This window comes from Salvelinus sp. IW2-2015, linkage group LG20 (assembly GCF_002910315.2).
Source record: "Salvelinus sp. IW2-2015 linkage group LG20, ASM291031v2, whole genome shotgun sequence".
In the NCBI taxonomy this organism is placed as follows: domain Eukaryota; kingdom Metazoa; phylum Chordata; class Actinopteri; order Salmoniformes; family Salmonidae; genus Salvelinus; species Salvelinus sp. IW2-2015.
This window is the reverse complement of record NC_036860.1, coordinates 18,843,747-18,860,330: the sequence shown is the minus strand read 5'-3', so window position 1 is coordinate 18,860,330 and position 16,584 is coordinate 18,843,747. Positions and strand designations below refer to the sequence as shown.

General features: G+C 41.6%; 1 protein-coding gene across 2 annotated transcripts in view; it reads left to right on the top strand.

The window, feature by feature from the left end:
* Positions 1-10,934, top strand: part of LOC111981609 (carbohydrate-responsive element-binding protein) — a 32,267-nt gene extending 21,333 nt beyond the window's left edge. For both annotated transcript variants that reach the window (XM_024012973.2, XM_024012972.2), the window contains 10 exons: positions 3,335-3,486; positions 3,746-4,436; positions 4,637-4,710; positions 4,824-5,097; positions 5,207-5,319; positions 7,827-7,946; positions 9,596-9,723; positions 9,822-9,945; positions 10,297-10,426; positions 10,638-10,934. In XM_024012973.2, the coding sequence (XP_023868741.1) occupies positions 3,335-3,486; positions 3,746-4,436; positions 4,637-4,710; positions 4,824-5,097; positions 5,207-5,319; positions 7,827-7,946; positions 9,596-9,723; positions 9,822-9,945; positions 10,297-10,426; positions 10,638-10,783 (1,952 nt within the window). In that variant the 3' untranslated portion in view covers positions 10,784-10,934. The remainder of the gene's footprint in view (positions 1-3,334; positions 3,487-3,745; positions 4,437-4,636; positions 4,711-4,823; positions 5,098-5,206; positions 5,320-7,826; positions 7,947-9,595; positions 9,724-9,821; positions 9,946-10,296; positions 10,427-10,637) is intronic.
* The last annotated feature ends 5,650 nt before the right edge of the window (positions 10,935-16,584 follow it).

Genomic DNA, 16,584 nt, shown 5'->3' with positions numbered 1-16,584 from the left:
TTGAGGGAATGTGGCTATTCTGTGATGAGCGGTTAAAAAATAAATAGGTATTCCTATATGCTTAATTTGGAGTTATTAATGTAACTTTAGTTGTTCTACAAACATTGGGCTATATGTTTAGATTTTTAATACATCGTAAGGCTGAATGATGCAACTCTAATGATGATTTGAAAAAAGTTGCTTGAAAGGCATGAGCTCTGCTTTGTTTTTTGAGTAGGCTGTACACACTTTATCAGTTTCTCATTCAGAATTTGACAAGCACTTGATAATGCCTAGAATTTAACGGCGGAATCCCCATTGTATGGCCGTAATACACCCTAAAATCTATGCCCTTTGCGGGCAGCGTGCCCTTTGCGGGCAGCGTGCCCTGAGTGCTGCTTGCTCCATCATGTGATCAGGTCTTTCTCACAGGCTACAAGTGAAGACAGACACATTGGGGACGCAACTGCGTGCATCCTTATCCAATTCGGAGGTACATATTGATGATATTGAACTGTCTACATTTAATTTTCATCAGCCAACAAGACGAGTAGGCCTAACGAACAGCAAAAGCACTAGCCTATGCCAATCTACTAACCCCCATAGTACAAAGGTCAACCTATTCAATTCTGTGCGATAAATAAATATTCCAAACATAGTCTGCGACAGTTGTGGAATGCGATAGACCCCAAATGAATACAACCACTAGCATCAAAAAAACGTTTTGATGCAATGTGGCTGACACAAAAGATCAGAATGTTGAGCTTAAAATGTTGATAAACTATTAGGCTATTTCTTAACATTATAAGCGTAGCAATGCACACATGGTAGTAGGCTATAAGCTTGAATGTTTCCTTAGCGGAAAACACTATTATCAAAAGTGACCGCAAATGCGATTATGCATGTAATGCTTTTATTATAAAGGTGCATTTTTATGGTGAAAATTATCTTCCTCAAACTTGAAACTCACGCACTGCTTATGTATACCAGTTAGGCTCTACACCCCTTTTGTTTCTTATGCTGGGCATCATTCACAGGTGATAATATATAATTCACAAGTGATAGGCTAATATTGTCACCTGTATCGAAGCAGAAAAAAATACATTTTATCTATACACTTAAATAAAGGAGGACGCTTTTTCCCGTGGTTTATTTTCATGCCAGTCAGGTAGGCTATACTCCTGTAGTAAATATAAATAATGTGCTTAATATTAGGAAAGTTGAGAAATAAATATAGTAGGTCAAGCCTATAGAAAGCTGAGCCCCCTCTTTTTAGTAGTGGCCATCACTCTGTTTTCTCACGCAATTGCATAGCCTATTGAAATGTTGCGCAACATGAGCTCATGGGCCATCATGAAGTGTTTGATTAGATTTTCGGACACATTTGCATTGATGTCAGAGTGATTAGAGGAACAATAGAGTGCTGAGTACCAGGCAGTTAGCAAGTTTGGTAGGCTACTAATGGCCATCAGCAGCATCAGAGCTTGGAGAATCCTAATTACCATGACTAAACGGTCACGTGGAATTTGACTGCCTTCATGACTCGTGACCGCTGGTGTGGCGGTAATACGGTCACCGCAACAGTATTCCGTATTCTGCTTGAAAAGCATTTATTGCGAGGTGGAAACAATGTCTGTCCAAGTTGGCAGTGGGCACGTTGTTTTATGATGCGTCATGACTGCTGGCAAGGGCAGACATACTCTGGAAGCCCACCCAGTCAGATTCTATGGTGTCATCACCACGCCACAAGCAGATAAGACCATAGAATTATGTAATGGATCAGATGCCTTTCCTGAGTAAGCAACAGCCAGGCAAACATAATACTGAATGAAGTACGCAGAATAGACTATAATAGACTTGACTAAAATAGAAAGTATCTTTATTTATTTACATTTAACATTTTAATCATTTAGCAGATGCTCTTATTCAGAGTGACTTACAGTAGTGAGTGCATACATTTTCATACTTTTTTCGTACTTTTTTATCCACTTTTTTATCAATTTGCACAAAAATTAGGCCCCTACATGTACATTATTCAGTACAGACATTATACTTGCCAAGACTGCAGATGTGTTTTATTGACAGTATGTTGATTCATCAACATGGTTCAGGTGTGATCTTTCCTTCAAAGTCAGTGACATAGTGCAACTAATGGCAGTAGCAACAGTCATCAAAATTGTTAAAAGGTTTTAAAAACAACTAATAAATGCAACATTTGGACAATGGATGAAGATACTTTTAAAACTTTTTGAATTTTTTATAATCCATCAGATATTGACATGATTATAGCACATAAAAAAAAATGTACTGGCACGGACAAATAATGAATAGAGTTCAGGGATTTAGGTTGGAATTCAAGTATTCATTTTATTGTCAAATTTCACCTTTTTTATTAGAATGCACTCATATATAAATTGTCTTACTGTATCAGGTATTTTTTGTATATTTTGTGTTAAAATAAATTGACTTACATGCGCCTCATTTGCATAAATATGGTGGCTGTGTTTGCATATATGAACACAATAACATAAAGGTGTGGGACAGGGCTGCAACCACCAAACACTTGCCCTGTCTACCCTACCTTCACTGTTTAAACTGCCTCATTAATTACTGTTGTCACGTTCTGTTGCATAATTCAACAAGTGTGTTAATAGCAAGATAACACGCTTGGCTCTAGATTACACCTATTTAAGCATACTCTACATTGTTTGCAATATCAGACATAATATCACTATAAACTGTGTGTTTTAGGAAGTTGCTTTCATTTCAGCGCATCTAATTTGTAAACATTTCAACTGTATTAAATTATTACTTTTTTAAATTCCACCAAAAAATTAACACCCATCAAAATAAAGTGATCTCTCTTCTCTTTCTTGTGATGTAAGTGTCGAGACTGTGTGTTTAATCGCTGACAAAGCTTTAGCGTTCTTATAGATTCAACAGTTGAACAATGTATTCCATTAAGCCCATTTCAGCCATTACCAGGGTGTGTTTGACAGGTCATTACAAACATTTCCGCGGTCGTAACGTTAACGGGAAAAAAACGTCACGCATAAGCAAGAGTATGAAAGAGTTGCAGGAGTAAAATTAAAGCAATCAATCCAGCGAGATTTAAGTGACAAGTGGATTTTGCACCCCTCAAACACAGGAAATAGGTGGCTGAAAAAGACAGATCCTCAGGTGGGTGGGGCATACGCCTTGCTAATGGCAGGGTATCATCTCCTTCCATCTGTCCATGCAGGTTCTACCTGGAACCAAAAAGGGCTCTCCTATGGGACAGCCAAGGAACCCGTTTGGAACCCTTTTTTCTAAGAGTATAGGGTTGATGATTGTCTTTTTTCCTGTCTTTTGTTAGATATCTTTATGAGCTACCGGGGCCAGTCATTGGAGCAGGCTGCTTATGCTGACTGTGGCTACTTTGAGAGCTCCTCCAGTGGGGCTTTCCCCTCTGTGTCCAGCCCTGTGGTCACCGTTCCACAGCTACACGTCGACACTCAACTAGCTCAGGTACAGTAGCTAAGCACTTTGCTTGACATTTTTGGAAACTGTTGTTCTTCCACTGTTAGGGGATGGAAAAGTGATGAAAAAGTCAACCATTCACATCAAATTTGACACATATTGCCTGCACTATGTATTCTTTGTTTTGGGTTCCTGCGTTTTCATTGCATAGTTTGTTTTACTGTTTACTGTTAAAGTGATAGTTTATAATATAAATTGTACCCAAAATGTTTTAGTCGTGATTAATGACAATGAATCTCTCTTCCAGTCCAACCTCTCATCTGACAGCCTGTCTCAGCCCTCTTCATCCAACTCTCTGTCAGGCCCTGGCTATCACAGACAACCCCTGACCTCTGAAATGACCTTCAACCCCACTAACAACCCCAAGTTCAAAGGTCACCAACAACAGGATTACCACAGCGAGTACCATACTCCCAGCATGGTATCAGGGGCCATGCCCTCCTATGGACACCAGACTTACTCCGGCGCCGCCGTCTCCATCGCAACCACCAACATACAACAGCAGCCCGTCTCCCCAGGAGACGGAACCTTTTTGTATCCGCCTCCCTGTCACAAGTACGGTTACCACGCCACCACTGCCAGCTCAGTGACCTCTACCGTCATCACCCACACGGGATCCACTATGGGTGGCAGTATTCTGGGATCGGATCCCCAGGGTCATCACGGGTACTCCACCACGGGAGACATGTACTCGCCAACATCCTGCCTCTCTCAGGGGTACTCGTCCTTGGTCTCGGCCCCGGCCCTCCCCTCTCTCAGTGTACCTCCTCACTGCTTCTCAGCTCCACAGCAGCCGGGTGTGGCGGGTGGTAGACGGGGGAAGCACAAGCAGAAGACAGCAGTGGGGGTGCAGATGGGGTCCCGTCTGTCCACCCCTCAGACGGCTCCCCCCCAGACCAGCTTCCTGGCAAAACTACTGTCCTCCAGCACGCAAGAACGTGAGCATATCCATTCACTTATTTTTTTTCCTTCATCATACTTTCATACCGCAGTGATACACTGATGCACATGCCATTCCAACACTCTTGGTCTTGTATTCACTGTTATCCACTATCACTGTCTTACAGAAACATTAACCAAAACCATTGTACGTTTGTTTTACCTCCGCACAGTTCACTTTTGACCATCTTGTTTTTAGGCAAACCAACGCTGGGATTCGATGCAACTTTAGTAGCAACCAAAGGGCACAGGTCAACCTCTCCCAACTCTCCAGTAAGGCCAATATAGTTTCTTTAGTTAACACAGGTGTGAGTTTCAAAGACATAATTCAAACCTTTACTGCAGATTACAGTTGTACTTTTAATCAGATAATGTGTTTGGTTCAGCATTCGAGCAGCAGCATGCGCATCGGAGGAGTGTCTGGATCTCAGCTGCAGCCTGGGTCTCCCTGGCCCTCAGGGATCCCACTTCTTACACCAATTCACTGCCAGACGTCCACCCACAGCCACGCCGGTCTATACGCTAGTACCTCCCACGGATCTGCCGTCTCTGCTCTCCTCACCCAGGGCTCAACACACCCCAACATACCTCTCCTCATCCCCAAGACAGAAAAACTCTCCCCTGTACAGATCTATGGTTCTGAGAGAACTAGTTTAACAGGTAATTAAGGACGAACATAATTTAATGTAAAAATGTTTAACATGTCGTGTGGTTGTAAAGCAAAGAAAGCCATTCCTCTTTGTTTGTTTGTTTGTTTGTTTGTTTTTAGTGAGCTTCTCGGGACACTCAGGGCAGATGTCCCCAACCAACTTTCTAGAGAGGGCATCCAACACTGAGTCTCCGCACTCCTTACCTGGACATTCCAAAATGGAGTCAAACAAGGTAAGCAAAAACAACTTGACCGTTCATTACTCAACATACATCCTATGGAATACCTAAAACTACTGTCTGATAGAAAGACAATGATGAATAAACAAAATACTGTTGCTAGTATGTCTTTCCTAAATTGAACTCAAGGTCTGGTTATCAGACGACTTATGTGTTTTTTCCCCAATCAAATCAAATCAAATCAAATTTTATTTGTAACATTCACCAAATTTAACAGGTAGACCTTACTGTGAAATGCTTACTTACAAACCCTTAACCCACAGTGCAGTTCAAGAAATATTTACTAAATAAACTAAAGTAAAAAATAAAATAAAAAGTAATACAATAAAATAACAATAACGGGGCTATATACAGGGGGTACCAGTACTGAGTCAATGTGCTGGGGTACAGGTTAGTTAAGGTAATTTGTACATGTAGGTAGGGGTAAAGTGACTATGCATAGATAATAAACAGCGATGTCAATGTGAATAGTCCGGGTGGCCATTTGATTAATTGTTCAGCAGTCTTATGGCTTGGGGATAAGACTTGGGGATTGGGGATTTTGGGATTTCTTTGGGCCTTCCTCTGACACAGCCTAGTATATAGGTCCTGGATGGCAGGAAGCTTGGCGATGTACTGGGCCATACGCACCACCCTCTGTAGCGCCTTACGGTCTGATGCCGAGCCTTTCAAAGGACTTCATGGCTACCGACGTGAGTGCTATGGGGTGGTAGTCATTTAGGCAGGTTATGGTGGTCTGCTTGAAACATGTAGCTATTACAGACTCGGCCAGGGAGAGGTTGAAAATGTCCGTGAAGACACTTGCCAGTTAGTCCGCACATGCTCCTGGTAATCCGAATGGCCCCGCAGCCTTGTGAATGTTGACCTGTTTAAAGGTCTTGCACACATCGGCTACGGAGAGCGTGATCACACAGTCGTCCGGAACAGCTGGTGCTCTCATGAATGCTTCAGTGTTTCTTAGTGTCCCACTTCTTGAAAGCAGCAGCTCTAGCCTTTAGCTCGGTGCGGATGTTGCCTGTAATCCATGGTTGGGATATGTATGTATGGTCACTGGGGGTGCGTCGTCGATGCACTTATTGATGAGGCTGGTGACAGAGGTGGTATACTCCTTAATGCATGGGGCGGCAGGTAGCCTGGTGGTTAGAGTGTTGGACTAGTAACCGGAAGGTTGCAAGATCGAATCCCCGAGCTGACAAGGTAAAATTCTGTTGTTCTACCCCTGAACAAGGCAGTTAACCCACTGTTCCTAGGCCATCTTTGAAAATAAAATTTGTTCTTAACTGACTTGCCTAGTTAAATAAAGGTAAAAAAATAAGTCTGTGCTAGCCTAGCATCCGAGTCATCTGATCACTTCTGTATTGAGCGAGTCACTGGTAATTCCTGGTTTAGTTTTTGCTTGTAAGCAGGAGTCAGGAGGATAGAATTATGGTCAGATTTGCCAAATGGAGGGCGAGGGAGAGCTTTGGATGCGTCTCTGTGTGGAGTAAAGGTGGTCTAGATTTTTTTCCCCTCTGGTTGCACGTTTTACCTAGAAATTAGGTACAATTAATTTAAGTTTGCCTGCATTAAAGTCCCCGGCCACTAGGAGCACCGCTTCTGGATGAGCATTTTCTTGTTCGCTTATGGCCTTATACAGCTCGTTGAGTGTGGTCTTAGTGCCAGCATCGGTTTGTGGTGGTAAATAGATGGCTACGAAAAATATAGATGAAAGCCCTCTTGGTAGATGGTGTGGTCTACAGTTTATCATGAGGCACTCTACCTCAGGCGAGCAATACCTCAAGACCTCCTTAATATTAGACATCACGCACCAGCTGTTATTGATAAATAGACACACTCCACCACCCCTTGTCTTACCAGCTGTTCTGTCCTGCCGATGCATGGAAAACCCAGCCAACTGTATATTATCTGTGTTGTCATTCAGCCACGACTCGTTGAAACATAAGATATTACAGTTTTTAATGTCCCGTTGGTAGGATAGTCTTGAGCGGAGATCATCCAGTTTATTTTCAAGTTGATTGCACGTTGGTCAGTAGAAAGGATGGTAGAGGCGGGTTACCCACTCGCCGACAAATTCTCACAAGGCACTGCTACCTCCGCCCCCTGTATTTCCGTCTTTTCTTCATGCAAATGATGTGGATTTGGGCCTGGTCTTGGAGATGCAGAATATCCTTCGCGTCAGACTCATTAAAGAAAAAATCTTTGTCCAGTTCGAGGTGAGTAATCGCTGTTCTGATATCCAGAAGCTATTTTCTGTCATAAGAGACGGCTACACTATGTACAAAATAAGTTACAAACAATGCGAAAAAACACACAAAATATCACAGTCGGTTAGGAGCCCGTAAAACGGCAGCCATCCCCTCCGGCGCCATTCTTCATTACACTCCACCAGTGTTAGAGAAATGAATAGTGTCTGTGTTGAGGCGACCGTCGATAGATAGATGTTGACAATCTCAATCTATAAGCATACAGTTCCTGATTTATGAGGGGTGTGTTTGTTGCAGACAGAGACCAGGAGGATAACTCACATCTCTGCTGAGCAGAAGAGACGTTTCAACATCAAGCTAGGCTTTGATACTCTACACAGTCTCGTCACCACACTAAGCTCTCAGCCAAGTATAAAGGTAGGTACTGCAGTAAGATATTCAAGACTCTGGTTTTTCACATTAAAAAGTATGCCAAACAAAAATCTTTGATTGCAAAGTTAAACAAACCATACTCTTCTATCCACCAGGACTACTTTTAACAATTTCCACAGGACATTTTACAAAAATAAATGTAAAGTGCAACAGAATGACCCTCAGTTTTTTTTTCTGTGACCACGTTTTCCAACAACTCAGTTAAATATCTACTCCGAATTAAGATTAAGAGATGTCTGCAGAAAGAATGGGGTGTCAGCTATGACATGACAACTTGAGTTTGAAAAAATATATTCTGGTTAAGTACAGTACAGTAAAGTACAGTACAGTAGATTATACTGTACTCTACTCTAATGTGCTGTACTGTACTAAACTCTACTGTACAGTACAGTACTGTACTATATTGTACTGACCTATACTCTACTTTCCTTTACTGTACTGTACAGTGCTGTGCTGTCCAAACTTGTGAAACAGACGTCTATGATTGGTTCAGATCTGGACTGATCAAATTTCAACTACTTTTCAACGTCCGGTGTTGGTCGATGCACAGTGGTTGAGAAGGCTGGTTACAGTAAATGGAAAGAGAGTGGGCTCATGGGTAGTTGTCAGTGAGAGCCGGGAGAGGTGACATTAACTGGAGAGAGAGAGAGAAGAGAGACTGGGAGAGAGAGGGAAGGGTTCTTCAGACTGTTTTCACACTCTTGCTTTAACTACCATGTTACAGAAAGAGAAAGAAAAGAGTTGAAGGGAGGACAGTAGCAGGTGACCTAACTGTGGTTTGTAACTACTATGAATTCCCATAGGCAATTCTGTTGCAGTCATTCTGTTACTGATTTTTGGGTTATTCTGTTACTGATCTGGTAGCAGAATGATGCATTTTAATCACTTAATAAATCACAAACCAAATTGCTATCAGTAGAAACACTATAGCTAATTGGTCGGTCTACCTTTACTTGTTACTTCCGTGAATTGTCGTTATCCTCCCTCCTCATGAGGGATGGAAATTAGAAAATATCTTAAAGATATGCGGGTTTTTGGTCACAGAAGACAAATCATTTCTGCACAACTAACTATAAATGTTGATTTTAGTTGGTAGGGCTCTTTACTTCAGCATTGTGTTTTGATGTATTTCTAATACTTTTTAATACTTTTGCTGCTAGGTGTTTTCTAAGACCCCTTTTCCAACTGTTTGACCAGAAATCAATGCCTTTGCTTTTTTAAATTTTGTGGGAAAATTTTAGATTTTTTTTTATATGCCTTCATTTCTCAAATACATAGACTCTTATCATTCATTTTACACCAACTTTTATGTGCTACTATGAACTTCATATGTTAGTGCTCATGCAGGTTTTTACATGGAAATGCCTACTGCACAACACAAGGCATAGTGGTGCAGAGGATGGGAAGCTGCAATGAGCGGTATTTAGGAACTGTTATCAACACCAATCATCTCAGTTACAGTAACACAGAATGGTTTTAGTAGTCATGTCCTCCCACTATTCCAAACGCACAGCATGAGATTCCATGTGGTGTTGCTCAGCAGTAACCCCTTTGTTCCATAGAAATAGAACAAGTAAATACATGGAGCATTATGTATCTACATTATTGTCTCTGTGCTCTGTCCCATGTCCCAGATCAGCAAGGCCACAACGCTACATAAGACAGTCGAGTACATCAGTAAGATGCAGCAGGAGAGATCTCAGCTACATGAGGAGGCTCAGAGACTCAGGGACGAAATTCTGCTCCTCAACTCAGCCATCAAGTAAGACCACCATCTTGAAACACATTAAACATAATCTGTGTGTGTGTGTGTGCGCGTGTGTGTGTGTATGTGCTCATACCACTTCTCGCCCGATGCAGTGTATGCCAGCAGCAGCTGCCTGCCACTGGTGTGCCCATTACCCGTCAACGCTTCGACCACATGAGGGAGAAGTTCAGAGAGTACGTCCGGGCACAGACACTACAGAACTGGAAGTTTTGGATCGTATCTTTAAACTCAGTGATCGCACAATTAGGAGAAGCATAGATTCAGTGTTAGATCCAGACCTGGGTTCAAATAGTATTTGTTTTCTTTCAAACAATGTACTTTTTCTGGAGTGCCAGATGGTCTTTTTTTTTATAGATGACTCCATTGTTTACATTGCACCAGACAAGATCAGTCAACCGCGCCTACAGTATTTGGAAAAAGTGAAACAAATGGTCTGGTTTGACTAGTAGCTCACATATGAACAGCCAATCAGAAGTATGGATATGTATATTTTGTATCATATTGTAAATAGTGTCATGTGTGTCATAATAATACATGAATTAGGTGCTTTCCTAAACACGGGCTCAGTTCAGCATTATCATAGAGCCCTTGTTTGAGTCCTATAACGGGATGGTGTCCACAGCCAGTGTTGAGGATCTTTGTCGCACCACTCTGTCCTGGCTGGACCAGCACTGCTCTCTGCCTGCCCTCAGACCCAGTGAGTTCAACATCACCAGCTTCAATGACTATCAGTTCGTCTTCTGGTCTGTCTGTCTGTTAGTCATCAAATTTTTGTCTATCTGTCTGTGTGTTTATCTGTCTTCTGTCAGATAGTCATCAAGTGTTACTCTGTGTGTCTGTCTGTGTGTCTGTCTCATTTTTCTCTTTCTCTCGCTCCTCATCTCCCTCTTACCTGATCCTCTCCTCAGTGGTCCTTAGTTCACTCCGTCTCCTGAGCACCTCCACGTCCATCCTGACAGACCCCAGCCTGGTGCCAGAGCAGGCCACCCAGGCGGTCACCCAGGCTAAGGGCCTCCCCCACCCTCACCTCCCTGGCCAACCCCAGGACCACTGAGAGACCGTAGCCTGCTCCCCAAGCAAGCCACCCAGGTTGCCACCCAGGGCCTCCCCCACCCTACCCATCCCCAGGACCACTCCCCCTCCACGTGGCCCATTGACAGGGAAAACACACAGCCTATGTGACCCTATGGAACATTATAATACCCTGTAACACAAAAGCCCAGTGACCCTATTAAACATTTTGAATACCGTAGATGGAAAACCAAACGGTGCCAAAGGATCACAGAGCTGAACCCACTTTCAAGCACTTTCAAGCTTTCAAAATAACTATATGATTCTTGGAGGGACCAGAACATTTCTATCCTTTACAAAAGGGATCATGTATATAAGGAGGACTGGAGGTTCAGCATGGAGGAACTTGATACTTAATCCCAGACCAACACCCACCACCTCACCATTTCCTGATGAACCAATGTACTCGAACGAGCACAAAACATTCCAAAGCTATAATCTTAGTTATACTCTTAGCTATAACCTTTCTATAAGGTTACTTCATATAATGCACTTTTATGGGTGATTTTATAGCGCTGAAATAATTTCGAAGTGACCATTTTTGTGTTCTGTTGTCCCAATAAAAAATTCAAATGAGGGAAGAGAAATTGAACGGGGGTGCTTTTCAATCCACATAGGCTACTATATCTGTGAATTAATTATGTGACTATAATTATATCCTGTAGTTATATCATTTTGAAATGACATATGGTAACACAGCTGCCAAAGGTATTTAACTACTCTGTGCTAATTGTCTATCTCAGGTTATGATTGTATTGTATATTGGAAGTATGGTCATATCCAACAACACACTATCGCCTGCTTAATAAAACTCTGTCTTGAAGGCTAATAGATGAGCAATATGTTTCCTACAGGCATGCTAATATTTCGATATTAATCTGATTATGGCAATACTCCGAGTTTGGCATTAGTCATTTTAACGCCTTACTCTGATTATGTTTATTGGAGTAAGGTCATAATCTATGCATAAACCGATTAAAACACCTGGATTTTCAGCTCTTTCAAACATGTAAACCACACAGATCCTATTACATTTCTTCATATAGGATTCAATATGATGTAAACACATTAAAGGGTAAATCTACAGTTGAAACAATAACAAGGCAGACACACCGCCTCTGTTTTTGGTAAAAAGCTGAGGGATGGGCCTGGAGAAATGTTACCACTCTCAAATTCATAGACAGAGCTATGGATGCAAGGACTGACCATCCATTTTAAAATTCAAGTTTTAACCATGTTTTGAGGCAATACATTATTTGTTTAAATGAACATTGTTTACAAACATTGGAATAATACAAGCTAATATTTTGGGTTATCATGGGCTATGACAGTCGAATTAAGCTAATGAGGCATTTATAAGTTATTTTCTTCAAGAATCAAATGGTACATATTATGAATTTATAAGTCCAAAAAATGGATGTAGCAACTGCAGATTGTCCCTTCAATCAGAGTACCTGTGGTGTGTTCTGTGCATGTCCTACCTGTAGGCCAATGTGATACCTGTATATTTAAAATGTTTGGCCGAAGGAAAGCCGCCTCTTCCTATACGTAGACTACGCGCAGGGCCCCCCTAGACTGAGTTTAGGAACTCAGTCGAGTTCTGAACTTACTGTTAAGAGTTATAAAAGTATAGTACACAAGGTGCAATATCAAAATTGTATTGTGCATCAGCAGTTTTCCACTTGTTATGTCAGTCACTGACAGTCACTCAATTAGCCCATGTCAGCTAAACATTTTTAGATTGCAGGCTAAAGTAATCTAGCCAGCCATCTAAACTGGTTATTTGGATCTTGGATGCTGATTGGTTGATAGCAGGGAGTTATTCAACACAATCTCCGGGTAATGCCGGTTCACAGCTCCATTTAAATTGTGCCAAAGCCCAGCCAGGCCATTCATAAACTTCATCTCCCCTGGAAAAAAAGCGGCAAGACATTATTTCCCCATGCTTGTAGCCTAGCATTTGCAACATTGAGGGTTTGTCTAAATCAGGGGTGCTCAAAGTTTTGGTATTGGTGGGCCAAAATATAATCTGAGTGGTAGACCTCAGGCCGAACAAACAGACAATAATAAAAGGTAAACAATAGCTTTTTCGAGTCTTTAAACAATAGCTTTTTTGAAAGTAATCATAAAATTACACTTAAAACAATCAAATTGTAGCCATATAACTTGACACCTAACAACACATTCGGATTAACAGTATTAAAGATGTATTACATTTTTATCATTGTAACATAGAAACAACCAAGTTTCTATGTTCATAAGGCTAATAATTTGAATATGTCTAGTGTTTTGGGGGCCCTAAGCTAGATCTGGTTGCTCCCCCCCAACCTCGCAGGCAAAACATTTTAGTGGCTCCCCTCATGGTCGCGGAGAGAGACATGTGAAGCTTTAAAGTTAATGTCCTGCAATTCTACACATTTTGCCATGGTGCGTGGAGAAAATGTTGCAGTTTTAAAGCAGATTTTCTGCAAATCTACACATTTTTCCATAGGGTAGAGAGAAAATATTTTTTAAACTAATTGAGTGAGAGTGACTTGGGTGCCCAGTCAGTAATTCGGCCATGAATACTACAAGGTTTAGATAGCTGGCTAGACTAACTTACCTAGCAATCTATAAAATGTTAGCTGACATGGACTAATTGATTGACTGTCAGTGACTGACATAACAAGAGGAAACATTTTAAGCTTTTTTTTTTACTATAAAAATAACGTCTCCCTGCCTGACAAGGATTGTCCCGACTTTCAAGAGTCTCTGAGCTAATTTCCAGCTATTATACGCATTTAGCCATGAGACTGAAGGGGGGTCTTTTTTTGCGAACTCTGCTGTGTCATACCACCGTGTCCAGAATAGGATCACTACACATCCCCGATTTTGGTGGCCTGTCCCAGGCTGGAGCTGTCCGCAGAAATGTCTCTGATCAGCCCTCAGAAAGAAAAACTAGAAAGTTCAATTGAGGTTGATATTTCTATAATCAAACACTATCCAATCAGATTTGCAGTGGTGTAAAGTACTAGTAGTTTTTTGGGTTATCTGTACTTTACTTTACAATTTATATTTTTGGACAACTTTTACTTCACTACATTCCTAATGAAAATGATTATTATTTTTACTCCATACATTTTCCCTGACATCTAAAAGTACTCGTTACATTTTGAATGCTTAGCAGGACAGGAAAATGGTCCAATTCACGCACTTATCAACAGAACATCCCTGGTCATCCCTACTGCCTCTGATCTGGTGGACTCACTAAACACACAGGCTTAATTTGTAAATTATGTCCAATTGTTGGAGATAGCCCCTGGCTATCCCTAAATAAAAGAAAATGTGGCTTTCTGGTTTGCTTAACATCATAAGAAATTAGAAATTATTTATACTTTTACTTTTACAGTGGTGGAAAAAGTACCCAATTGTCATACTTGAGTAAAAGTAAAGATACTTTGATAGAAGAAATGAAAGTGAAAGTCAGTAAAATACTACTTGAGTAAAAGGTTAAACGTTTTAAAAATAGCCTACTTACAGTGCCATCTGAAACTATTCAGACCCCTTGACTTTTTCCACATTTTGTTACATTACAGCCTTGAAGTCTACAAACAATAGCTGTGTCCAAACATTTGTATTAAAAATACAAAACAGAAATACCTTATTTACATACAGTACCAGTCAAATGTTTGGACACGCCTACTCATTCAAGGGTTTTCTTTATTTTTACTATTTTCTACATTGTAGAAATAACACGGAATGCATTTCAATTTTACTGGTGTGCCTTGTTAAAAGTTAATTTGTGGAATTTATGTCCTTAATGCGTTTGAGCCAATCAGTTGTGTTGTCACAAGGTAGGGGTGGTATACAGAAGATAGCCCTACTTGGTAAAAGACCAAGCCCATATTATGGCAAGAACAGCTCAAATAAGCAAAGAGAAACGACAGTCCATCATTACATGAAGGTCAGTCAATGCGGAAAATTTCAAGAACTTCTTCAAGTGCAATCGCAAAAACCATCAAGCGCTATGATGAAACTGGCTCTCATGAGGACCGCCACAGGAAAGGAAGACCCAGAGTTACCTCTGCTGCAGAGGATAACTTTATTAGAGTTACCAGCCCAAATAAATGCGTGTGTAACGAACGTCGTCGGGAGAAGGAGAAGAGGACCAAGGTGCAGCGTGGTAAGTGTTCATTTTAATGTTATAAAATAAACTGAACACTGAAATGACAAAAACAACAAAGAGAGAGAACGAAACGAAACAGTTCTGTCAGGTATACACACAAAACAGAAAACAACTACCCACAAACACAGGTGGGAACAGGCTACCTAAGTATGGTTCTCAATCAGAGACAGCTGCCTCTGATTGGGAACCATACCAGGCCAAACACATAGAAATACAAAACAAGTGTAACCGATGTGAAACGGCTAGCTAGTTAGCGGTGGTGCGCGCTAATAGCGTTTCAATCGGTGACGTCACTCGCTTTGAGACCTTGAAGTAGTGGTTCCCCTTGCTCTGCAAGGGCCGCGGCTTTTGTGGAGCGATGGGTAACGATGCTTCGTGGGTGACTGTTGTTGATGTGTGCAGAGGGTCCCTGGTTCGCGCCCGGGTCGGGGCGAGGGGACGGACGTAAAGNTGCTTCGTGGGTGACTGTTGTTGATGTGTGCAGAGGGTCCCTGGTTCGCGCCCGGGTCGGGGCGAGGGGACGGACGTAAAGTTAAACTGTTACATAAGGACAACAAAGAACACCAGACACCCACCCAAACTCACGCCCTGACCAACCAAAATAGAGACAAAAAAAGGATCTCTAAGGTCAGGGCGTGACAGTGTGAATCAGGCCTTCAAGGTCGAATTGCTGCAAAGAAATCACTACTAAAGGACACCAATAATAAGAAGACACTTCCTTGGGCCAAGAAACACGAGCAATAAACATTAGACAGGTGGAAATCTGTCCTTTGGTCTGATGAGTCCAAATGTGAGATTTTTGGTTCCAACCGCTGTGTCTTTGTTAGACGCAGAGTATGTGAACGGATGATCTCTGCATGTGTAGTTCCCAACGTGAAGCATGGAGGAGGAGATGTGATGGTGTTAGGGTGCTTTGCTGGTGACACTGTCAGTGATTTATTTATAACTCAAGGCACACTTAACCAGCATGGCTACCACATCATTCTGCAGCGATACGCCATCCCATCTGGTTTGCACTTAGTGGGACTGTCTTTTTTTTTCAACAGGACAATGACCCAACACACCTCCAGGCTGTGTAAGGGCTATTTGACCAATAAGGAGAGTGATGGAGTGCTGCATCAGATGACCTGGCCTCTACAATCACCCGACCTCAACCCAATTGAGATGGTTTGGGATGAGTTGGACCGCAGAGTGAAGGAAAAACAGCCAACAAGTGCTCATTATACTCCTTCAAGACGATTGGAAAAGCATTCCAGGTGAAGCTGGTTGAGAGAATGCCAAGAATGTGCAAAGCTGTCATCAAGGCAAAGGGTGGCTACTTTGAATAATCTCAAATATAAAATATGTTTTGATTTGTTTTACACGTTTTAGGTTACTATATGATTCCATGTGTTATTCATAGTTTTGATGTCTTCACTATTATTCTAAAATGTAGAAAAACCCTTGAATGAGTAGGTGTGTCCAAACTTTTGACTGGTACTGTAAGTATTCAGACCCTTTGCTATGAGACTCGAAATTGAGCTCAGGTGCATCCTGTTTCCATTGCTGTTTCTACAACTTGATTGGAGTCCACCTGTGTTAAATTCAATTGATTGGACATAATTTGAAAGGCACACACC